Source organism: Meleagris gallopavo, chromosome 9 (genome assembly GCF_000146605.3).
Source record: "Meleagris gallopavo isolate NT-WF06-2002-E0010 breed Aviagen turkey brand Nicholas breeding stock chromosome 9, Turkey_5.1, whole genome shotgun sequence".
Classification (NCBI taxonomy): Eukaryota; Metazoa; Chordata; class Aves; order Galliformes; family Phasianidae; genus Meleagris; species Meleagris gallopavo.
In genome coordinates this window covers 13,914,821-13,940,694 of record NC_015019.2, presented here as the reverse complement: position 1 = coordinate 13,940,694, position 25,874 = coordinate 13,914,821, and the positions used below count along the sequence as shown (strand labels likewise).

General features: G+C 39.4%; 1 protein-coding gene across 1 annotated transcript in view; it reads right to left on the bottom strand.

Moving 5' to 3' along the window:
• COL4A6 (collagen type IV alpha 6 chain) overlaps positions 1 to 25,874 on the bottom strand; it is an 86,688-nt gene that overhangs the window by 26,156 nt on the left and 34,658 nt on the right. Inside the window, exons 4-14 of the mRNA XM_031554736.1 lie at positions 14,843 to 14,977; positions 12,688 to 12,732; positions 7,284 to 7,400; positions 6,134 to 6,202; positions 4,858 to 4,893; positions 4,374 to 4,436; positions 3,732 to 3,767; positions 3,549 to 3,590; positions 2,585 to 2,677; positions 1,528 to 1,581; positions 88 to 147 (exon numbers count right to left, since the gene is read on the bottom strand). Of these exons, the coding sequence (XP_031410596.1) occupies positions 88 to 147; positions 1,528 to 1,581; positions 2,585 to 2,677; positions 3,549 to 3,590; positions 3,732 to 3,767; positions 4,374 to 4,436; positions 4,858 to 4,893; positions 6,134 to 6,202; positions 7,284 to 7,400; positions 12,688 to 12,732; positions 14,843 to 14,977 (750 nt within the window). The remainder of the gene's footprint in view (positions 1 to 87; positions 148 to 1,527; positions 1,582 to 2,584; positions 2,678 to 3,548; positions 3,591 to 3,731; positions 3,768 to 4,373; positions 4,437 to 4,857; positions 4,894 to 6,133; positions 6,203 to 7,283; positions 7,401 to 12,687; positions 12,733 to 14,842; positions 14,978 to 25,874) is intronic.

Genomic DNA, 25,874 nt, shown 5'->3' with positions numbered 1-25,874 from the left:
GCTTTGAGAATGCTTCTGTTAGTGATAAGTCCACTTTATGAAACTAGTTTAAAAACAGGCATTTAAGGGCTTTGTAAGGTTACCTACCCTGCCACCTGGCAAACCAGGCACACCTTTTTCTCCTTTTTCTCCAACACCGCCAAAGCCCTGAGAGAAAATATTAACATTAGATCTGTACGGAACTTTAAAGAACAACCCTAAGTCAGAACGAGCACCAAATCATCTATTAACATAAACTGCAACAGAGACACAAAGGAAATGGACTGTTTCTGCTGGGCTTCTTTTGCCCCAGAAAGAAATCAGCAGCTGGCATTATGTGCAGTGCATTATCTTCTTCATTCCCTGTGACTTTCATCCATTTAGACTACAGCATGTTTCTCAGCAGGAAATGCAAGTAACACTCTGCGATAAACAGCGAAGTTCTGTCGTTCTGTATCGTATTCTACATATAGAAGTCATTTCAAATCTAATTTCTTAACAGTAGCAGCTCAAGGCAAGACTCACAGCACCTTTTATTTATTTATTTTTTTTATTTCTAAAGCCTAAGAAAGACACAAAAATTTTCATGCTCAACACTTGGAACTGTTTGGTGGTTTTCCCAGTCAGCAAGAAGTATCAAATCTAGAGATGGATCACCAGGATTTAATTTCAGTGAGTTACAGTAGGTAGGCAATTTTCAGGCTTCAGTATTGAAATATCTTAAGCTTGTGGTTAAGTTCACACATATGCTCAATCCCACCAGCTTCTGTGGGCCTGTTGTGATGGTTAAAGATAAACATGCACTTAATGGAACACATCCAGAAAGGCTAATAACAAACTGTGCTTCATGAACAGGTTCTGGCACGCCATTCTACTGAGAACATCTGTACACTGAAGAAACCAGCAAACAGTTTATCTCATTGGCCAGAAGTTCCACAAAATATTTATTACCAAAACTTATCTAAAGAACTTGTGTTTATAGTAAGTTATAAGCTGGGAAAGACCTCTTTGGAATCCAGAGATAAATTGTTGTTGTTAATTCATACAGGGAAGATGCTACACATTCCTGAGTTTATAAGCACTAATGTTAAACAGCCCATTTTAAAACTAGATATATACATTAAGATAGTCAGACATAAAGATAAGTATATGTGTTTTATAACTTGTAAGTAAAAAAAAGTACATCTAAATACAATTAAACAAAGAGGATTTTTAAAATGTACCTACTCTCTGTGGGAGATCAAGAAACACTACCATCAAGTGGCTAAGCAAAAGTTATGTCTACTTGCAGATTTCCTTTGCAAACCATAGATCAGATGTACTGAAACAACGGCTGCTTTGTAGCATCTATAGCAGGACAACGCTGTCTTCTTCATATTTCCAAGACAAAAATGATCAGATTACAGTTTTCACAAAATTATGTGGACATTTGTATTAGATTTTCAAATATTCAAGTGCCTAGAAACTCCTGTAGAGATCTTATGAGCTATTCAGAGGCTTCTGAGCCATCTTACCCATACTGGGCACATACTAAAAACTCTCCCTTACCGGCAGTCCAGGCAATCCTTTGTCTCCAGGCAATCCTTGAGGGCCTGGCTCACCCTGAACAAGGAAAAAGGTAAACACAATAAACCACTGTGTCCATGAAAGCATGACTTACCCCAACCCACCCATCATACTCCTAAGGCAAGGCCTTATTTGGCAGTAAGTGTGCTTGATTTGTGTCTGCATTTGCCAGTGCCAATGCATGCCATGGATTGTCTGTGACTTCCCATGGCTTCAAAGACCACTACTTTGGAACCATTGTTCTACATTCCTCCACTGCTGGAAGGCAAACCAGAACATCTCAGATTGTCATCTTTGAACATGCACAGTAATTCATGGAAAGCAGCAAATAACACATGCTGAGATAAAATAAAGTAATTGTAACCCTGCTTACAACTTCAAGAGTGAGCCACATTAACAGCCCTTATTTGAGTCTCAGACTAATGCAACTCCACCAAGTAAGACAGTGACTCACATGACTTATGCAGAGGCTTAGGCAAGCTGACGTCAGCTCCCAAACCATTCTGTATATGTCCTAACTAATTTAATATGCCTGTACTTCATATGTGCAGAGAATCTTTGACTCGAGTTCCACAGGGTTTTTACAGACATGCTGATGAGCTAAATATGTATCTCAGTAAATGCTTGGATAACAAAATAAGTGAGAGAAATCTGATTATTTCATATTAGTGTGCGTCAGAGTGAAAGCAAAAGACTTGGAGCTTTTTATTTACTTTTTCAAAAGGAATTGTTGGTTTTTTATCACTTATTTTTACACAATCATATTTCACAGGTCCAAGGAAAACTAAAAAAAGGTCATTCATTCTAGGATTAATGATGGAAATCTTTAAATAGCTTTATCATTCTGACAGGTATGGATTCTACAGTGCTTCACACTGCTCTGAGCTAACAATATTTTAATTCAGTAGCTCTCTGGCAGATTAAACTAGTGCAGAAAATGAGTATGATTTGGAAAGATAACGGCCCTCACTGTCTAATAAGTTTTTTCAGCCTCTGTATCAAGGGGATAGGAGGGTTTCTAAATTATTAGAATTATTACCTTTTCTCCTTGCTTCCCCTTCGGGAACCCCATGAATTCCAGTATTCCAGTCGATGGAGGGGGACCCGGAGGGCCAGGCAGTCCTACATCACCCTATAGGCAAAAGATGAAGGTATTAACATAGGCAGAGTACGCCTGATTTCTTATGAAAGTTGCTTGTGAATCACGAAAAAAAAATCCAGTCTAATTTTATGCTTTGTACAAAATATTTGTGTGCCTAAGCACTGGCACAGGAATTTGGCCATAAAAGCCAAAAATCAGGCTGAAAATTAAGACAAAACACATTAAAATTGTTTTAGAGAAGTTGTGGATACAAACCACATAAAGAACCAAAAAAAAAATCAACAGAGAAACATGCCAGAAACACTTTGAAGAGAAATGTGCAAGACAAGAAGTCAAGAAACAACTAGAAATGTAGTATACTGATAATTGATTTTAATAGCAGCAGAATCAAGCCCCAAACTGAGATCTCTGAGAAGCCCCATTATGCCACTGTAAACCCCTCACACAGACTGCAAGATGTTCATTAAGATACTAAGACTATAAATTATGCATCAGTTAATCCAAAAAATATTATGAAATTCACAGAGTGTAAATTCCAAAGAAAAATTCAGTACAAGAGTTAAGGGTCCATATAAAATGAAGAGCAGATTCAAAAGGTGTCAAAAGAGGACCTTGTGTCTTGATAGCCATGAAAGCACTGCACTGAAATGAGATTTTCTTCCCTCACTTCATTCAGGAAAAGCTCCCATTCTCTTTTCTTTGCAAAACATTATCAGCGACCAGCAAGACTCTTCAGTATTTGGACTGTTGTTCAGTCCAAAAGAAGAAAAGGAAACACAAAAGAAGAAAATGCTGGAATCCAGCCACCGTCAAGAGGATAAAGTTATGATGGAACACTTCAGTATATATATACTTGAGTATAACTTTACACTTCTTCTGTACCAGAACAAGATTCACCTACTTTTTCTCCTTTCTCTCCTTGAAAGCCTAATCCCATATTACCCTAGGGGAGAAAAAAGATGACAATGAATAAAAAAAAATCAGCAACATCAGTATCATTATCATCTAGGCACACCATAATGATAAAAAAAAAAAAATAGCCAACAATCAGATGTGGCAATATGACAGAAATGTAGGTACTTACTTTTGGACCTGGTGGCCCAGGAGGACCCACTGGACCCTAAATGTGGACAAGATCAAGACTTAAGTAGGATGCAAATAATAGGAACAACATTTGGTACCTGAACTTTCATTTCATCTCTGTTCCTAGAGCAAAAGCAAGTGATAAAATAATCTTCTAGTCTTCATATCTATGAGAGATAGCATAGTCCTTCGGCGCTACAGTTAGTTAAGAGCAAATCTTAATTCAAAAGCAACAAACATTTAGTTTGTTTTTATGGCTGTCCAAATAAAACTCTCTTCTAGTATCTCAGAAAATGAACTTTTCAGCACATTTCATGAGAAAGGCTCTAAACATGCAGAGATCAGAATATTTCCTCTAGTCCTGAGATGAGGAAGCATTAAGTACTGTTTGTAGATGGTGCTCTAGGGCTTTGCTGGAGCTCTTATTCATGACTGTTGCTCTGAACATTGCTCCAGAGGAGAACTTTGGCTCTTGAGATTAAACAGTCTGAGTTCAAGTATTTCACATCTGAAGAACGTGCTTCATCCTTTTAGAAGCACACAAACTTCTGCTCATTGTGATGAGACAAATGTAGTCAAGGATGGAAAACTGCCAACATTTTGAACTATTCTATCAAGAAGTACAACAGTCAGGGCCTCTTACTTGCAAACCTGGTAATCCTATAGGGCCTGCAGAACCTGTTGGACCTGGAAAACCTTTGGAGCCCTAGAAGAAGAACATAGGAGAAATACAGAATGTGTAGCACCTATCCCATCAACCCCAAAAGAAGCAATCTCAGAAAATATACAGTAATAGCCCCCCAGTTATGTACATTCATTTACATTCTTTAAGAACCCAATCCATATTACAAGACAAAAGTTGAAAATCAAAGTTACAGATTTGAATGGTAGAAGGGCGTTTGAATTCAGTAGGGAAAAACAGAACAGATAATAGCAAAATCTGACTTCTGCTGCCATAACGTGGATCGACTCATACCATTAAAAAACTGGGGTTATTCAAGCTACTGGTATAAAGAAAATACATGGCCCGTCAATTTGAAAAGTGTCCCTGAGAACCAGTACAAGGAAAAGCACCTATTTTCAATAATACTCTTAAAAACTGTAATTCCCCATATTAAATAACTTACAGAAATACCATCCAAGCCAGGAAGACCATTTTCTCCCTAAAAATGAAAAGCGCATCAGTAAAAATACCATTGTGTCACTGCAAGAAACTATGAAGGGCTACAAACACGTATTCATTAGTCTAAACAGAAATATTTGCTTTTAGTTAATTTTCACTTTTAGTTCTGACACCTGTGCTCCCATGTTTAAATTGGGAAACAGAAATGCTCCAAAAGTCTGAAATAACGACGACTGTTTTATTTACAGGTAGCAAAAGAAACTGAAGTGGCATTAAAAAGTTGCATTAGTTGTAAAAAAATCTGAAAAACACACTACAAAAACTTTCATTACAAACACCATAAAACGTTATTTCAAACAATCTATATTTTCCACAAATAAAGATCTATTTAATTTTTACCAATGTATTGTTGTATATACAAGTATAGGTAGAATTTCAGAAAAGTTCACCATTTTGACAAAAATAAGGTCAGTGTGAGGGGCCTTACATGACGGAAATTTTTTAAAATATTTTCTATATTTAGTGAGTAATGAGGCTGCTGAACGTACACAAGAGGTACCAAATCTTTTACACTTTTTTTCCCAAGCCTCGTGCTTCTGTCAAAAGTTAACACCACTCTAAGCTGGTGATTGCTTGCTTCAAGGCAACAAAGAACTAAATTTTTATATTAGGATATTGAAGGACCTACTCACTGTCTGGAATAATAAATTGTGATCATGTTTCCATAGTCTGTATTCTCTTTATAGGAAATGAAATTGCAGACATGATACAGACATTTCAGGGCAAGGTCCTTATTAAACAGAGAATTAAATTCTGACTTCAAAGCAATAAATGATGAAATAGTACGAGTGGAATATGGTATTCACGCATTTAAACCCAGAATATAAATACAAATAAGCTACCTCATGTAAATCAGGGTAAGCTTACAAGAAATTCCTCATATCTATGGTTTGGCACCAACAAATGAATGGTGCTAGCTGTCTCGAGACAGGTAAAGGACCAGCAACTACTCTGAACAGTAACAGGATGAGTTATATGCCAGCAATCCAGTATGCAATAAACAAGATGTTTTAGTGCTGCAAAGATGAAACAATTTCAAGTTCTGAGAGTATTCTGTTGCCATTAAGGAATGAATGTTCTTCTTCTCTGCTCTGCCTTCAGACCTATCTAGAACGCCCATGTTTAGCATTATGAGCAGCCTAAGCTGTTGCATCAGCCCTGAAACCTCTGGGACATCAAAGTGTGTCTCATCCTGTGTTTTCTCCTATAGAAAATCTTACCTTCATTCCTTTCAGGCTGCCTTGAGCAAAAACAGGTTCTCCTTTAAGACCTTTTGGGCCAGGACGACCCTGATAAAAAATAAATGACAAAAGTAAATTTCTAGAAAAAAATATACTGATTTGGCTTTGGAAGAAATTACATTCAGTATAAAGAACTTCTTGCTCCAGCAAACTACAAAAGGTAGCACTGCAGTGGTATTAGGAGAATTTAAGACTTTCTGAGGCTTTAGAAAAACAACACTCTGCAAACATTTTCTCTGGTATTTTCCTGCTTATATTAGATTTTCCTTTTATTTTAGGCCTCTAAAAACTTTTAAGATTCTCCCTGAATCTGTTTGACGTGCTGTAACTGCCCTGTACATGCACATATCTCTTCTGTAGCACTGTAAATTACCATACTTGCTTAGAAACAGTGAGACAAAAAAAAAAAAACAAACAAAAAAAAAACAACACACAACAGGTTGCATGCATGAATCTTCTGAAAAAGCAGCTGCCATAATTCTAGATTTACCCAATTTATTTTAATCCTCATCATTCCATGCAGTTTATCCAAGGTGATTTCATGTAATTGCCACCTTAATTTGAAAGGAGTTAGCTGATCCAAGCAGCTTTTCTTGCCAAAAATAAAATCCCACACGCATTACAACACAGAAATTTGAGCAGGAAGTATGAGTAAATGAGTTATTTTAGAAAGTCATATTTTAACTTGCTTTTGTTGCTTTGTTATTTTCAACATTACATAAACTTCAAGTCTGGATGACATGTAAAAGAGAGATACGATCAATTCCTTTTTTGAATCAGCATTCCATACCTGAAACATTTCAACTGGAAGATGTCTGACACATTATAGTTCTTAAAAACTTTATCACAGTCTCTTCTGAGTCAGCCTGAATGTTGCTAGTGACAAAGAGATAGGGTGGTGCAGGAGCACGTTGTCACAGGATCTTCATTTTAGCCTCAAAAGTTAACATTTACACAGTAAATAAGAGTGGAATTTCAATAAGAAAATGACACTGAGCTCTAAGAATACTAAGGAACTTGGGGTTATAGGGTTCTTCCTAAGAACTTGGGAGCTACCTTTCCACCTCTGGTAAGAAAAGCAAATCCTGGCTTAGTGACAACAAAACACTACAACTGCCTTGGGACGTACCGGCAGCCCTGGTATGCCAGGAAATCCATCTGTCCCAGGAACACCAGGACTCCCAATGGTTCCATTGCAGCCATCGAGGCCAGGTGGACCCCTGGGTCCAGACTGGCCAGGGTGACCCTGTGTAAAAAGGAAGAAGAGAGGATGACTGACAGGTGGTATTTTATTAGCAACACTGTCCCTAGAAAACTTATGTCTTCCAAATAGCAACACAAAACAAAGGAAACAGGCAACTCCCACTCAAGTTCAGTGTATGACAGGCTGCAGTAGAAGTAGGTTCTTCAGCCAGCATTGTTTATCCTCCCCAAAGATTAAATCCTAGAACATCGGCTGGATTCAATTATCTTTCTCTCCAAGGGATAATTTTCTGAAGTACATAACTTGTGCATTAGTAGGTCCTGAAAGCACAATCTGAAATACACAGCACATGACACGGAGCACAGTGCAAGGGTGCACCTGACAATGATAATGGAAGTTGCTCATGTAAAAACAAGGAAAAAGGCAGGTTCAACAATACTGAGCATTTGTAATTCCAAAGTTACAGTTCCAAAGATGAAAGTTTCACTGACTTCTCTTCCTCTCCACTGTGGATTCTTTCTTTTAATAGTTCAACAGATGTTCCAACTCCAGCATCACATCATTCACAAAACAGCTTTCCTTGTTCTATTAAACTTAAAACCTTAGGCAAAGCAACTGGAGGAATATTTAATGAAGCTAGTAGTCTTTAAAAGAAAGTTTTTGTAACAGTCAATTAATAATCAAATGTAGGGTGGGAAAGAGTTGTACCTAATTCTGATTTCACACCAGTTTAGCCTTGCCATGGCTCTATTCATTTGACTCAGCACCCTAGTGATGCAAAGGAGATAAAAATTAGAGCCTTTAGTTACTTTTTCTTCAGTATCACATGGGAATACTTTGGCAAAACAAAAGAAGGCAAAACTGTCAGTCACACTGCCCAGGTATTAAGCTTCTCTTTATCCTATCCACCTTTTCATAGAAACAAGCTCTGTGGCACTCAAAGACGATGTTTTGTGGTAAGAAGAAAAATGAAATTCAGGGAGTAAGAATCAGTAACTGACAGTTCTCTCTCTCCCCTTAGTACACCTTGATTTTGTATCATTTCCAGAGTGTTTTTGTGTGATCCCAAAGATTCATCTTTAAGGTACGGCATTAAACGAGTTATGACTCATGCTAGGAAAGTGAAGAAGAAACAAGGATAAAATGGAGATAAACCAGAACATTAACAATCCTTCACGCTTGACACATAAAATAAACCAGATTTTGTTGCTGAAGGTCTTTTCAGTCCAAGCCAATACCATGTGCTCTGACCAAACTCAATGAGAACTTTGTAGTAATGTAAAGTCTTTTATCTAAGGATCTTAAAATGCCTTGCAAAAATGTGAAAATGCAATAGTCTTCATTTTACAGATGCGAAGTTGGGGTCACACAGTAGCTTAGTGACTTTCCCAAGGATGCAGAGCAACTTACAACATGATTATTTAAACATTCAAACTGATCACCAGTATCAGCTGCTACTGAAAGAGCCATTGCTTGCTGCTGGCCACTCACACCACTCACACAGGCAAGAAACCAACAATGCAGCAGAAAATAACTATTCTGTTTCTTAATTTCAGCCAGATGAGTTCCTTGGTCCAGCGCACCTACGTGGTGATTTGTGCCAACAAAATGGAGAGGAGAGAGACCACGTCAGCCATCTATCAGTCAGTAAGGTGCAAACGAATCAACACAAAGTGTATTTCCGCTGCAGGATCTAGGCAGTTGATGTAGACGGAGATAAATTTGAATGTAACAAGGCCTCAGGACATAGAATGAAGTCATCCCAAAGCATTAGCTAAAGGCACCACAGTGTATATAGTACCAGTAGCCCTGATGATTAAACTCTGCTGGTCAAAGCACCCACCTGTGGCATGCAAGCAGGGAACTCGCCAGGCCCCAGTCAAATTACATGAAAGGGCTGAAGCACCAATTTATTGCCACTTCATTTGGTTCCCAAATTTGGAACAGATCAGTGGCAAGCCACCCTCCTCCATCCATACAGTATGTCATACCCAAGAGCAGCAAGTCTCTGATGCGACAGGCTGTGACTGCAGAGGAAGGCCAGAGTGGTTGATTCCTGTGAGATCCTTCCCTTTGTTTACAGCAACAATACAGAAGCTATGTGAGATAAGTGCACACGTATCTGGTTACAACATAAGCTGGCCAACTGCAGGGTTTAGGGAAGCTGAGCCAACATCTGCCCCTCAGACAGAGGAGGAAGCAAGCTGCTGAGCCTCCAGGGCTGGCCAAAAGCCAGCTGTGGCAAGCAGCTAACCAAAGGGCCTCATGTCTTGGGAAATGTTTTGGGCAAGATCTCCTAAATCTTGGCCCAATACAGTGTCCAAGAGGCCCAAAAGACTTGGGTATCCCCTTAACATGTGAGGAGGGCTCACAAAGAGGATACACATCGTGCTGACTACAGTGAGTGCTTATGTGTATTAAACACATCTGTGGCCCTGTCACTTAATCCCATGGCATCCATGTCCGTGGTTCTGAGCCAAAGCATGACATAGATGGACACACAGACACATGCTGTCTCTTTTGCTCTAGAAGAAAAACATGGGATTTCCTACTTTCTGACTATTGTGCAATCAGAATTCATTATGTTTTAAGAATCTTATCTGTAGCAATACTGATCATGCATAACCAGCTTCCTCGGGAGTCACAAAAATCTGCCTGTAATTTTTTTTCTTAAAAACAGTAGTTAATAGTTGCACTTTACTAGTTCAACAATTTCCACTCCATTTACTCATTCTCAGCCCCTCCAATTCCCGTGTCAGACACATCAGTTCAGCTCAAGCACCTCAGCTAACTAAGGTGAAGAAGAAGCTTTTACAGTTGCTACTTTTGACATGGCAGAGTAACTAGCTTACAAACCTGAGCTAAGAACAGGCTGGAGAGATTACTTGTGCTCTGTTCTCACAAAAGGGGGCATTCCTAAGAACATAGATAAGGAAATCTGAACTGTTCATCTAGGCTTTTGCTTTATCTGACTCTTTTGCATACACTAATGCTGTGATCCCAAGAGACCTCTTTTATAAATCTAACAGGCTTAGCACAAAGGCCATCCCAACAGGAGAGCTCAACAAATATTTAAAAATCGGGAAACAAGTGCAATCAAGGGTGAACACAAAACTAATTGAATAAGCAGGTTCATGGATTGCTTCAGCAAAGTGGCCTCTTTACAGCCTTGCCAAGTGCTTGTATTTCCTTTAGGAGGGACACAAAATAGAGAACTTCTCCTCTCCGTGTAACTCTAACTTTCATTGCACAGACAAGCGCTTATTCTTCACAGAAATACTTCTTTCCAGAACTCTTCAGATAGTTCATGAAAAGCTATATACATCCCCAGCTTCAGCCTTGCCAGAGGTGTCCTTGAATCTTGTCCTATGGGAAAAAATAAACTTCCCAAGTAGGGCTGAGGATTTGACGGTTTCCTCTGCACTGTGACACAGAAGGGCTAGCAATAAACACATGCTGCTGCTGTATTTATTAGGTTAAAAGGATTAGTCAGGCCAGCTGCAACAACATGATTTACTTACCAGCAGTATTCCCCAGGGAAATTCTATGGAACACCATTTCCATTAAGGTCAACAGTGGGATACTCCTCTGAATTACAGTCTTGCAGTCTTTTGGCCACGATCAAAATATACCTGCCCAACTTAGATACCTGCAGGCTTAGAAGATGCCCTCTTCATGTTTGGGTGTTAATTCTTGTGCAAAGATAGTGATATATTTTTACTTCTCTCTTAGATATATCAGCACACATATACTTTTTCTCCTTTGCTATGCATTTCTCACAAACACGTAATGTGCATCGGTTTGTGTACATTTCACAACAAACCTAAGCTACTCCCCATCCTGAAATGCAACTGGCAAAAAATGTAAATATTTCCTCAAGCAGTGGTGTTTGCTATTTTCACCCAGAATGAAAGCATTTGTCTCAATGGCTAGAATGTAAACAATATGTATTAGTTTCCCTGCCTCCTTTTTCTGTCCTGCAGTTATAACACAGAAGAGCTGAAGGTGAGCTTTGCACTGCTCATAAGCAGCAAAACCTACTTCTTTCCCATTGGCCCACCTGCTCAATATTGTAAAGGAGACAGAGTAGATCCGCGTATGCTGGAGGCTTTGAATCCTCCCATCTGCCTCCTCCACTCTCTCCTTGGAATGCCTGCTGCTGCCAACTACCTGGCAGTAGTTTTTGCTATATCTCTATCCTCCCCTTATTGTTGGGAATCCCCTTTCTCCAGAGCCTCATCAGAAAAAATACCCTGAGAACAGCATGTTCTCACAGCGTGTTCAATTAAATTAAGTATTATGGGAACAGCTTGTTCTTTTCAGAGCTAGAGAGTTAGTTGGCTGGTGGGAAAAGAAAAAAATAGCAGCAAGGGAGTAGAGCAGGAGAGAAAACAGGCAAGGATGAACTGGGGGAGAGAAGGCGACAAGAAGGAGCTCCTTCATGGGGCCAACTGTGCATTTTCAGCCAACCTATCAAAACAATTCAGTGTTTGATAGGAAGTCGGAAAACACAGCTCAACCATCACGAAGCTCTTGGCCAGCTGAGAATGTAAGGTAGATGGGAAAGAGAATAAGAGTGCTCAGAAGCACAAGCATACAGTAGGAAAAATATAATTAAAAAAGGAAATACAATTCTAATACCAGAAGGAGAAAGCAGAACTAGCTAAATAATAGAGAACAAGGAAATCTGGGGCAACTTCTAAAGCTGGCCCAGCTAAAAAGTTCTCTGAGGCAAAGCATTTCTAACTCATCTTTCCAAGAATCACTGGGGAGAACCAAAGCAAAAGAGAGCTCATCAAAATACTCTAGGCATATAATTTTCAGTATGATGCAGGAAACAACTTCTAGAAAGTTCAAGTTGTAAAGAAACAAACCAAAAACTCCTGATGGTCAGGGAAAGTAGTTACCAACTCTTACCACATGGCAAATGCACTACCTACCTCTTTTCTGTTTTAGGTTTCTGAAAGGCTCAGATCTAAACCAGTACTAGAGCCTAGCCTGGAAGCAAGAATTCTCCAGAGGCCTCAGCCCTAATCACTGTTTTGGTTCAAATCATAGGAAAAGAAGATTGAAGGAGATCTGATAATAGCTATCACATATAAGAAGGCTACTGCAAGGAAAACTGGAACAATCTGCACCCTGTGCCCACAACAAGCAAGATAAGAACTAATTACAGCATAAACGGCAGTATGAAAGACTCAAGTGAGGGAACTAGATTTTTTTTCAAACAGAGAAAGTAGAGTCTCCATCATTACACATTATGAAGAATTGCCATTTCTCTAGAGAAAAGAGACATTCAAGTGACTTATATTTGCATATGCCAACTCACTGGGATCCCATTGATGCCTTGAAATCCTGGAACTCCCATTGAACCCTGAAATAAAAATGAGAACACATTATATTTCTCATTATCAATCTGTATATTTCAGTCACTGGTGAAATAATTTTCACTTCAACACTTCCAGTCTTGGACTTCAACTTTCAACACTAAAAGAAGCAAACTATCTCATGTAGATTCCCTCTGACCACAGAAGTCACTGAAGATATAAACTGAACATCTGAGCCTGTCTAGATGCCAAATGAGTGTTTCAGGAATGTTTTAATCAGGCAATTTAAAGGAAAAACATAATCTCCTATTGCACATCTGGGGAAAATAAGATGCCAGGAATATAAACAATCCAGTGTAAATTTAACTCTCAGTGTGAGGCTTGATCTTCCAAGAGTTTCAACAAGTCTTAATGGTTCTTCCTATTGGTCTGTGTTTTTATACCTCCATCCAGGGACAAGTAGACAGCTCTATTAATTCAGATCACCTCTGACTGAGTTGCAAGGGAATATCACTTCGTTGGTTCTACTGCTCTACTCTGGATAATAGTAGAACAGGCTGTACGAGCAAAACACCCACCTGAAATTATTCTTGCTTTTGGAAAGGTAAAGCGTATTGCTTCTAAGAAGGCGAGGATCTTACTGTATGTTGGTATTGTATATGCAGCCATTTCAACAGATAGAAACAGAAGTTCTGGAGTAGATAAAGGACTATTTCAGTACAAGGTAATTGGTTTCAGTTGTTAGAGGCTAGTTCCAACTCCAGATTTCTGTCTCTTCCAAAATCTGAGTTTAATGACTTCAGTGTTATCTTCTAGAATTGTGAAATATCACTCAAATCAGCAGCCAGTGCTTGTTTTGAATACTCCTTTGCCTTCCAGATTAATGCAATACTGAGGCAATGACTTTCATTGTCATCATTGTCAATTTACTATGTTCCTTGCCTTATGAGAAAGGATGACTGGAACTTCAATGTGTTGACGAATATTAAGCAAAAGGGGAATGTATCTGCAGCATATGAAAGCAGAAGCGATCTGGCATTCACCTAGGTACCTCACTTACCAGCAGCTGGCAAAATGTGGCAAACCAAGCTCTGCTCTGCTGGTCCTGGTTTCTAAACTATCTGGCTTTTTCTTATTTGCATATATAATCTGAGCATTTTGCATCAGAGAGATGGGAAGATGATCTGGACAGTCCTGGCACACAAGTCCTTGTCCTGATGTCCCAGATTTCCTTCAGATTTTTGAAATAAGAAGCAACACAAAACTTCAAACTACTGTCCTTGAAGCACTCCTTTTGTCCAAGCACATATGCATGAAAATGGGAAACTCATTCCAGTTCGTACATTAAAGTATCAGACATTCCTATCATATAACCTCTTTTAGGCTATGTGGTGGGAGCATATACTCTGCACTACTTTATGCAATTGGACACGACGAGTCCTCAGTGCACAACCCAAAAGTCATGATGCAAACACATGCCTAGAGCACAATGTAAACTTTCCTTAAGGTAAACTACCTTCATGTATCCACTCTACATCAGTGAAAGTATTTGCTCATACTTCCATTGACTCTTCTGCCTAGTCTGAATGCCCCCTTTGCTACTTCCTAAGAAGAAACAGCAGAACAAACCCTTAGGGTATTAAAGTACATTTGCTACTGTGCCCAATCATGCACATTCCCTTTACTGACACCTATGCTTTATGTTGGGTTATACTATTTAATATGGCAGTTTATAATATTAGTTCTGTTATAAATATCTTTTCACCTGCAAAACTGAGTTGCAGGTTCCACTCAATATCCATTCCCTTTTTCAGATGTCAGCTCGGTATCTTCTACATAGGAACCAGCTCCAGATCTCTCTGAATGTAGCGTGAATGATATCCATCCATCTCTGGGCAGGTGAAGTGAGAAACTACTGGCAAAAGCAGTGTGCTTCTAGTTATGGTTCACCTACCAGGATGGCTGTAATGCTCAGAAGCTTTGGAAACTGTGTTTTCACTTCAAAATAAAAGCGGAGGATTCTCTGAAAGTATTAATGTAATACCCTTGTCCTTTGGCAGACAGTCCAATATGTTCCTTATATATTCAAACATAGACCAAACATGACAACAGATCTATAGCAGGGGGGAAAAAAAGAAAATTCATTGTTGAACCTACCTTGTTGCCTTTGTGTCCAGCTGGTCCAGGGGGGCCCATTGCTCCTCTCTCACCTTTTGCTCCTGGCAAACCTTCTGGACCAGTAAATCCAGGAGCACCTATCGGTCCCTGAATCCCAATTGGTCCTGGTCGACCCTAAAATACAACAAAAAATAAGTCAATACACCATGTTTATAAACTTTCGTTTGCTCCATCCAGCTTAATTTTTAACATAACTTGATATCTGCTAGGTCAGTTAGGACTAAAGTTTTCCCCTTGCATTTTCAGATAAAGATTGTTTTCAGATCTATTTCAGATAAATGACAATTAGATAATGAGTAACAGAAATCTCCCTTTTATTCCTGAAAGATTTAACAGTAACCATATTGCTGTAGAAATGTGGTAAAACAACAGTGTTTTGAGATGAAGCTGACTACTACTTATGAAATTCGCAGACTCTTTTCCAAGGTGCAAAATACAAAAAGCTTTTTTGTTTATGCTTTAGTTCAAGTACAATAGAAAGACAAAAGAAGCAAGAAGGTCACGTGCAGTCAGAAACACACTTCAGATTATTTGAGACTAGTACCATGGCTGGCTCAAGACTAGAATCCCACAGTGAATTAACTTATATTCCACACTCTAGATTACCTTCTAGTCAGGGTGTGGATTTTGACCTTCCAACAGAAGAAGGTACAATGTCAAACCATTGCCTGAAGAGGGCAACATTTTCTAAAACTGCAGAGACTCATCTGTGACTGAGGAGCTTCTATTGTTCGATCACTGCAGATGTGCGGAGTAGTCTGGTGCTTGGTTATTTAGCAAAACAATGCTGGAAAAATATTGCTGTAGGCGCTCTGTTTTTTTCTTAGCCTCAGAACCTGCCACTTGACAGCTGAATACTTACCACGGAGTTTTGTGTTAACATTTTTACACTTCTCAGTTCATTTTGAGAGAATCTGAAATAGATCAACAGATTCTAAGAGCCCACAGTATTGGTAGAAATTGGCAGTTTAGGACAATGCTTTCTAGCAAGGTATGGAGTGTTACATAAAGTTACCCACGTAAAGAATCAAGCCTGACATTAAAAGATACAGAATGGAAGAAGAAGTTTAAAAGAAAACGCGTCCTCCTTTCAGTTCTCTAGTGCTCATGTCCATGGCATTGTATTTCTCTTCTATTTCCCTCACTTCTAAAACAGCAAAAGGAATGCAGCTCCCTGCTGCAAGGGTTTTAATAATCTCAGCTGGAGACACACAAAATCTTCACTCCATGCCTTGGCAGGTAAAAGACTTTGCTGCTAGTTTAAAAATGCATTTTTACATGTTAACAATCAAATGAAATGAAAGTATCCGTAATTGATTTTTAAAATTCCTTTTCCAGGATCATTTTTATGCCTACTTAGGCTAAAACATTACACCCCATGTTCCATCACTCTCGGAGCAGTTTTCTTATAAACGTTAGCAGTTCCCTCACATCACTCCCTGTTGCGATTGTTTCATCTCAGTTTTTAACAGAGGTCAAATACAGCTGTTCCACATTTCATACCTTTTCTGCACGCACACTACGCATACTGTGAACTGCTAGGGGCACAGGCTCCCATCTGAAAAGGCTTTTCAGCTGATTACTTTTAACTTTTTTCACTTTGGGATAATTATCAATGGAATCCTTTATATTGGGAGCAAGCGATCATAGCATTAATCCCCAACTCTTCAGTGGTCCTTGGCAACCACGCAAAACAAGGAACACACTGTGAAAATCACATGCTTTGCTCACACTGTTGGTCTCAGCTTTAACCTTCCAAGCCATTCAGAGCTTACAAGACATGGGCTGAGCACAGCTCACCTCAAGGCAATGCAGCTGTGCAGATACCTGCACTGAGCAGGACAGCCACCAGCCTTGAGGGCAACAGCACCCAGAGCCCATCAAGGTCTCTAAGGAAAATACACAGAATTCCTCAACCACTTGAAATGTTAACACCTCTGTATTTAATTAGCTTGCCTGTTTAATGACGCTGTTCCACGATGACTGGAAGTGATAGCTATGAAAATTTTAGGAGGTTTTTGTTTTGCACTGCTGCAGATGACTGAGACAAATGTATCCAGAGGAGACAGAAAAGGTGAGAAACTTTGGGTTCTGCATGTGCCCAGCTCTGGAGCTGACTGAAAAAAAAAAAGCATGTTCTGAGTGGTGTCAGTATCCACAGGCTAAAAGGTCTCTTTTGCCTTGGTATCATACAAGAGAGATTTTAACAGCGCTTGAAGACTCTGTCCAGTGCCTCAGAGCACCACAAACCATAAAGACACAGTAAAATGCTTCTAATCTCTCTGATAATGTGATTATGCCATGATAATCAGGCTCTCAAGAATTCCTACTGTTTCTTTTGAAGTCAGTGCGGATGGAAATCATATTTTAAATGCTGAAACAAAGGACTTTGCTGCTAAAGAAGCCGTGCTTTTCATCACTCAGCAGCACTCCCATGAACTGTCCCAAGACAAAAGCGTTGTGAAGAACAGACGCTGTGCTATGCAGGAGCAATGCCAGGAGAAAAGCACAACAAAGACTCAGGTTTTCCCACAAAGTAAACTCACAAGGTTCAGTGACTTCAGTGAGTTTACATTGTGTTAAGTGCCTCACCTTTACTGTGCTTTGGCATCAGGTTGCTCTTACTTCTCACTTAGCCCAGGGATAAAAAGAACAAACAGCTCTTTGCAGCGAGGACAAGATTAATCATCAAATGTGAACTGTATCAAAAAGAAGCATCAGGGAATCAACAAAGCCCTTCATTTTTGGTCACATATACGTACATATAGGCCAGTGACCTGTAGAAAATATTAGGAACTGAAGAAAATGGCATTGTTTTGGTGGTGTTGTTTTGTTTTGTTTTTATGGAAAATTATAGAAATTCAGTAACACCAAGCAAGGACAAAGCCTGTGAAATTACTGCAGTTTGTGAATCTTTCCATAAATGCCCACTAGAATTTCATATATTTGAAACACACGACGTGCATTCTCCAACACATTTGTGTATCACGATTTTAGTACTCAAACAGCACCAAATTATGATGTCTGTTCCTCTGTAATTAATATCTTGCTGGTAAATAAACAAAAATGGCATCGTATCAAGACACACTTGAGGCCTCTCCATAGATAATTTCAGAATTCTGTGCCACAAGTTCAACATGCATTACATGCTTCTCTGCTACGTACTTTGCCATTGCAATCATTCAAACTACAGAGATGTCTCAGACCCAGGATGTTGCTCTTGATGCACAACAAAGTGGAAAAATGGCTGGGGATAGGAAGCACCCATTGCTTCTGCGTCACCACCCTGCAGAGGAAAGTAAAACAAAACGACTGCAAAACATTTTGATCACAGCATCTTTGAAGATGGAAAAAGCTCTACAAGAGGTGTCTTCTTCCCTTCATCCTGCAATCCACTGCCTCCCCCAGGTGCCATAAGGGAAGGCCAGTTGGGTGGGTAATTTTTAATGGGGGAATCTCTAAGGAATTCACTGCTGCACCAATGAATACATCACAGTTTCTCTGTTGTCCCTTCCCATTTTGCCAGCTCTAATACCCCACATAAATTTTCGCCCACTGCAGCAGAGCTTCACACATAGCACTGCAAATTCCAAACATTCTTTTTTTTTTTTCCCCCCAATGCTTCTGTTAGCTTGGAGAATCAAGTACAGATCTGTTCCATCTTTCACTGTGCGACGGAACACAGGTAGCAGAGGTACAGAACCACCAAACAAGTCCCATATTTCAGGGACAAAAAAATAATACAAGTACCTGCCTACCTGAGGGGAAGATCTGCTAGCCTCCCTCACTACCAGACATTAATTCAGTGGCTCATGAGCAAAAAAGGGTGCTGAAACTAAGAAAGCTGGACAAGTTGATTACTAATCAAACAGAATGCTACTCATCAAGTAGGGCAGATGAGCTTCAATCAGTGTTTCAAGACCTCCATGCGTCAAAGAAAAAACATTATTATTACTTTAAGTAAAATAAAGATCCACTGTACATAAAAAGCCACTGAATTTAAAGATGTTCATGCTTTCCCAAGCTAATGCACAAATCTATCAGATAGACTAAGGATGTTTTCTGTAACATGGCTTTTGACTTCCATTCTAGTACAATATTAAGTTGCACAAAATCCCAAGCTCCTTCTTTTCAAGTAGAATTTAGTCACCACAGTTTTTAAAAAGGTCTTATTTACTCTTTTTCTTCTTCACCCATCATTTCCTCCAAATACAATGTGTTAGAGACAAAGATTTACTTACTCCTGACACACAGCACCTAGCACAAGTAGCCCTGCTCTCATCTGGGGCCTCACAGCTCTACTGAAATGACAATAATTACTGATGAAAAACCCTTCAATATTTTCCTAAATTACAGGTTAGTGTCATTCTTGCATTCCACTATAAGTAATTATTTTCCCTAGTGAAAAATGCTTTGTACTTTTAAAGAATTATTCTCCAAGTCTTCTACAAACTCAGGAAACTCTTGTTCAGAATACCTTCTGTATTTCTAGCATACAGCTTGCTGTTCTACACGGCTTCTTTTATCACACACAAAGAAATAAGGACAAGAAAAATATCCTGTGCAGCAATATTTCATTCAGTGTCTTCCCAAAAATCTTGTAGTCTTTCTCTTTGATACCTCCCTTTGTTGCCAGAGTTAACATTTTTTTATTTTATTTTTGAGAGAAAAGAAAAATTATTCCTTTACTGTGTGGAATTCTTTAGTTCCATCACCGATTATGGAAGTTTTCTGTTTCTGCAAAACAGAGCTTGGCACGTTACTCTGCAGAGTGCCAAGGCTGTACTGGTCATCCCAGGAGTAATCTTTTAACATAGTAATGAGCAACAGCAAGCTGTTTCTCAAAATAATTTCCAATTTTAGTTCATGTGATAACAGAAGTATTTTTGGAAGTAGAACTTATTTCTACTAAAGTAGACTAAGTGTGTATATATATGGCCTTACACACTATTTTTATATTTAAAAACAAAGCAAGAAAACAACCACTTTGATTCTAATAAATGACTTGCTTCCTGAATTCCGTACTTTAGTAACAAATAGTCACTACTGAAGGCTTACCACAAATACAGAACTTGCATATATAGCCTGGACATAAAAAAACATCTTTATTTAAACTGGATATTTAAAATCTCTGAAAAGTATGTTCTTTATGCTCCATTTCCAGTTAAAAAGCATTATAGAACATGTTGATCCAATCAGTCCCACATATTTGCTATTTCTGTTTATAGCACACATAGAGACCACATACTGTAGTCTTTCTCCCCCACCACGGACAATGCCAGGAGTGACTCAGCATTAAATCTAAATAATTGCTCCATTTTATACTCTGCAAACTTTAAAGAAACTCCTTAAAAGAAAACCTAGGAGTCAAAAGAAAGAGAAAAAAGTCTTTAAGTCAGATTGCTTTTTTGCTTTCATGTACTGCAATCTCTGGGGTAGATAAGATAGTAAGAGCACATGGAAAGGTTCTAGGCAACAGAGAATATAGACAATGCAAAACCAGGGAGGCTCGCAGGCTGCACCTTCTCTCTGAGCAATGCCAAAGCTGGGGAACAACCTTCCTGCACCTAGCATCATAAAAAGGCACTACAGGAGCCTAAGGGCACTATTTGTAGGGATTTTTTTCTTTTCTTTTCTTTTTTTAAGATAAGGAACAGGTAGCAAGATTTATAAAGCATGGCGGTGTCTTACATTGTATATCAACTAAATGAATAATGGTTGTTAGGAAGCTGTGAGTTGAAGCTTGCTTTAAGGGGCTATACTATAAACTTGAATGGCATTGCTTCCACCAAAGGCATAAATCTGAGCAAAAGCCATATTTTAGAAGAAGCTGTAAGAGTTATTGTGGTTTGCGGACAATAGATATAGGATAGAGATATCACATCTGAGGTGATCACCCCTGAGTCCCCCAGCTTACCCGTTGTTTGTTTAAGCTAATCAGCCAAGAGGCCCCAGGCAGCCTTGTTCAGGTGATTCGTTGGTCTGTTGTTTTTTTTGTCTTGAACTTTTCACTTCTTGCCACAGTAAGAGGGTTTTTTGGTGAGCCTTTTCTACTTTAAACATAAAGGGCAAAGTTAAGTTCCTACACAAACAGAGCACAGTTCATGTAGGCAGCATATGAGAACTGACAACCGCACTACTCTGAAATCAGGCGTGCAGAAGCCTGGCAGGGCAACTGAGGAAACGGAGCATGAGGCAGAAGGTGAGCAGCAGCAGGCAAGAACTGCTCCCCATAACTCTTGGAGCTTTGGCACAATGCTACGCTCATTAACATTCCAAAAAGTAGGCTTATATTGAAAGGATGTGTTACACAATTATGAAATCTTAGCAAAAAAGTTGCAGCGAGGCCTAGCTGACTTCAATTTGCTTATGAACTAAGCATTTCTTCTGTAACAAAAGAGCACAGTACAGCCAAGGGTTTGAATGGTTTATGGGATTTTATGGTCTTTTGCAACCTCAGTTCATCTCCTCTCCCTCAACTCTTTGGTGCCTAATCTCTAAAATATGTCTTAGAAAGCCTCTACAGTTCCCCGACCTATTCACTTAGGACAGCAGCTGTCATAACATTTTCCTGCCCTTAACTGAAGGAAGGGCACTTCTGAATATTATCTACACCTCTTGACAGCAGCACAAGACATGAGCTGAATTTTAATACAATAGTGTTAGTTACTTTGGAAGGAAATACAGGGTTTCTCTAGGACTTCTTTCCATCTTCCTGCTGGCAAAAAACATTTGTTCCCAAGAACACAAACAAGTAGCTCTCGGTGAGAACATGGCTGCAGCTCCTTGGTGGTCAGTGCCCGCGACAGGAGATAGGGCAGGACAGGAAGAGGCTCAGATCCCCCGGCTCTGTTGGCTTTTCTTGCAGATTTTTTCTCTAGCCAGACTGATCTGCAGATGTCGTGGCTTCTTAGTGATAGCAAAGTCCTTTGGGGAAAACTAGTTTAAAGTCATGGTGACTTCATGGGCTGCTATAGAATAATTACATTTCCCTGGTTAGCAAGTTGTATCAGGAGCACTGCCCACCACATCACAGCTTCTGAATCTCTCCAAGATACACCCTCCATTACACAGCTTCTCCAAGGACCTGCTATGAGATCACAACAAAAGAAGAAGATGGAGTACTGCGTTTTTTCCCTTCCACTTGGCTCTAGCACCCTGCAGAACGAACCAGAAGAGTCCAATGGTTTTCCAAAGAGCTACTCACCCGAACAGCAAACAGCTACAATGAACTTCATGCTACCTCCCCCTCTGGCTGGCATTTCTAAGCTGCCTTCTTCATGGACCCAAGCGACAGAAGATTCATTGTTGCAAAAAATGTTGTCAGTAGAAAATTAGCTGTATTGAACAGTGTACTGAACAAGTGAAATCTTGCCAGTGTGGGTCCTGTTAAGACTATTAAAGGGACATTGTATGTAGAAAGGCAGGACGGGTTCAGCCACATGCTGAAGCCACAGACTCCAAATCTCCTAAAGGTCTGCTGTGCCCAGATCTGTTAATTTGCTTTAGGCTCCTCTCCAGCTCTCTCTTTTGCAACAAACCCAAATTTCAGTTTTCTAATTCCTCCTGTAAACACAGCCTGTAAGATGGTGGCGTTTCCCCAGAGGGATGTAGGCAAGGAGCCGATCAAGCAGCACGACTGCCCACGCCAGTGTTTTCCAAGCACCAGGGCTCCTCAGCAGAGATGGGTGAAACCCTCACCATCACTCTGAGGGGCAGCGACACTGACTTTCGTGTATCCCACAAAGGCATGGGCTATAAGAATGCAGTCTATTCACCAAGAAAGCTGTCGTTGAAATCTCTCAGTAGCAAGGAAGCAGGAAGAACTGCAGAGCTCAGATAATCCTTTGCCCATCAGCCTTTACAGCACTCTCAAGGGATTTAAAAAGAAAAAAAGACCGATAGCAATGAAGGAAATGAGGAGTTGCTAATAAGTATGTAATAAAAAGCACCTCTTCACTGGCTCACAGTTTTTAATAATACATTAATAGCTTTCTGCTATATATTAATGATATATTAAGAGCTTTCTGCTCTTCTTTCTGTATGGGAATTGAAGACCAAGCACAGCCAGGATGTGTCCTGCTCCCCCAGTAACACAGGGATAAGGAGATAACATAAGGAATGGACCAGAGGCATGAGACTATAGAGTGGGATGAAGAGATGGAATTACGGAGGGCCCTTCCGCTCTGCAGATGATACAAAGAGCTTTCTATTTCCCTCATGCTGTGGGAACAGAGCCTGCCCTCTTGTGCTGGAACTTCCCCAAACATGACTTTCAATGAGTTCAGAAAGGAATGAAGACGAAGAAACTGGAAATGAAAGACAAAAAGCCCTTAAGGTTACACAGCTCTAGTGATCATTACCTTACTTACTCTTCTGTGTTTTCCAAAGGGCCTCCTCATGCTAGAGGCAAGAAAATAGTTCACAAACCTCTTAGGGAAACTTCACTCACTGGCACTCTTCACTGCAGTTTCAGCTACAGATAAGTTGTTCCCAGCTTTGTTTTCTATCAGCAGAAAAACTAAATTTCCGATCTATTTAAATTGTGGCAAATAACATTTCTACTAGTTGAATCTGAGACTGGTAATTTAAGAGTAATTTTACAGAGGCAGCCACATGGAGAAGAACATGCAGACTTACAAGAACAACTGAAAAAAAATGACAATGAAAGACTTCTGGCAAAGATTTAATGTTTCAGACATTTCTAGAGAGAAACCAGCCACTAATCATCAGGAGCTAGGAAGAAGTGTACCAATCCATAACACATTATTTCACGCTCACCAGTTGGACTTTCTGCTAAGCACTGGGGCTGACAGACAAAGTCCTGCTCCACTATGTTATGGGCAAGCAAAATCACATTCCTCCCCTTGTGCTATTTTAGACCTAGCTCTGGAGTTGAAGCCTGGGCTAGGCTCATCCCTTTCCTGGTTGCTGGAAAGTCAGATCAAACAAACCTCAAAGTATCTGCTTATTTTGCACAGATTCCCAAAACTGCAAAATGTTTTTTGTAAGGCAAAACTTTTTAATCTGAATGTGATATCTGAATAGCTCAGCAACATTTATTTTGTTACAGACACAAATACAGTCTTGTCCTGGACTCCAAAGACTCACTAGTTCCCTCATGATTTACACTTCTACATGAAAGTGGCTATCAATGAATCGTATCAGTGAACTGATGTGCAAATGCCACTGGACTGCAGTTTATCTAAACACATTACTGTAAGAAAATGGTTAGATAAAATCTAAGCAAAAAAAAGATATTGCAGTATATGACATCAAGGGAGACAGATCGTTTGTTTTCCATGGTAGTTACTCTAGATCCAATCTCTCGAAGGATCCAGAGGATTATGATAATGGAGGTACCACAGTATCCCACTGATTTGTTAATTAGCAGTTGTAGCTCTACTGTGGCTATCACTCTCCTCCTTTCCACGCTTTTTATGGAGTTTTTCTGTTAACTTTTTCACCAATACAGCTGAAGCAGAACAACATATCTTGGTTTAAAATTAAAATTAAAATTTTGCTGCAAAATTATCAATAAAATAATCTTCACATTTAGCTTCTTGACTTAGAATCTTTATAAGTGTTGCACAATCCTTCATTTATCAGCAGATATTCTGGCTAGCAATAAAGCTGTATTAGAATGATGTTAACTTTTCTTATTGTATTTTGTAATAATTAACATGTTGAGGGAGTTGGATGCAAAAACTACATAGTACTAACTAAAATAGCACAGATTTATCTTAATATCTATAATTAAACATAGTTATGGTTTTTCAGGTGGCAGCTAATATGGTATCTAAATAAAAGTTGACTATTAATGTGTTCTCTGTTTCTGCAGAATATAAAGTCAATCATTAGAAAATGAACAATACAGACTTGGTTCATAAGAGTAACACTGGCACTCTAAAAGCCAGTTTAAATGCCTGTATCCAATCTCGCCTTTGAGAATTTCTCTCTATTTGTCTCAAGTTCCTAAGAGACCAACTTTATAAGTTGCTGAGATAACTACATTTAAAATCTGAACATTTCCTAACTTAGTTTGCTCTCCAAGTCATAGCCAAACCCTCATTGGACTAGAATCTGAACACTGTTATTTTAGCTCCCTTTTCACATCCTGGAACATCTAACTATTCTATAAAACTCCGCTGTTGCACAGAAGATGTGTGCTTATAAGTCAGCACAAATAAAATCAAGTTCCAGGACAACAACCTTTCCTTTTCCCCTCTGATCTTACTGATGCATTACTTCTGTTCTGTACCTTCCCCATCAGATATTCAGTCTTCACATCAGTACAACCAAACCTTAGTACTGAATACAGCATGACTGAAACCATGTCTGAATCTGCTATCTGATCTATGCTGCATGCAATTACCTATAACCCTTACTACAGGATCTGATATTAACATCATAAACAAGGTAAATAAAAGTAGCCTTTTCTGGGGGAAAAAAAAAAAACACATCGATTTTCGTCACTGGACCATGTCTCACTTACTAAGCATGCTGTTTACAAGGAAGAAACACAGCAAAAACTATCATTATCCATTAAGGTCATTCAGCCCCTAAGGATGCTTCTAGTTAGAAGGCAGGAAAGAAAAGTAGGCCACTCACAGATCTGTCCAGTAAGGGGTCAGTGGCAGAACAATAGAATCTCTGCAAGCAGTTTCCCCTATATTTTGCCTCCCAGAGCCTTCCAGCACAGATTGCTCCACTAAAACAAAATTATCTGTTTGAACAGATAATATTAGTTGAGATTTAAAACTCAGATGGGAACCATTTGCTTATTCAAGATAGGGAATTTAGAGGAAAAAAAACTCTTCCCAGAGATCTGTTATGCAGCAGAGCCAAGGGGAGTTTTGCAAACACAAACAATTCACTTTTAAGGGAAAAAAATAAAAAATGGAGCCTGTGAATTCTCATCTACGTGTTGCTTGGAAATACACCGACCAAAGCAGGAGTGGAGGGTAGCAGATGCTGTAAACCTGCAAACACTTTGGCAAGGCCCCAGTTA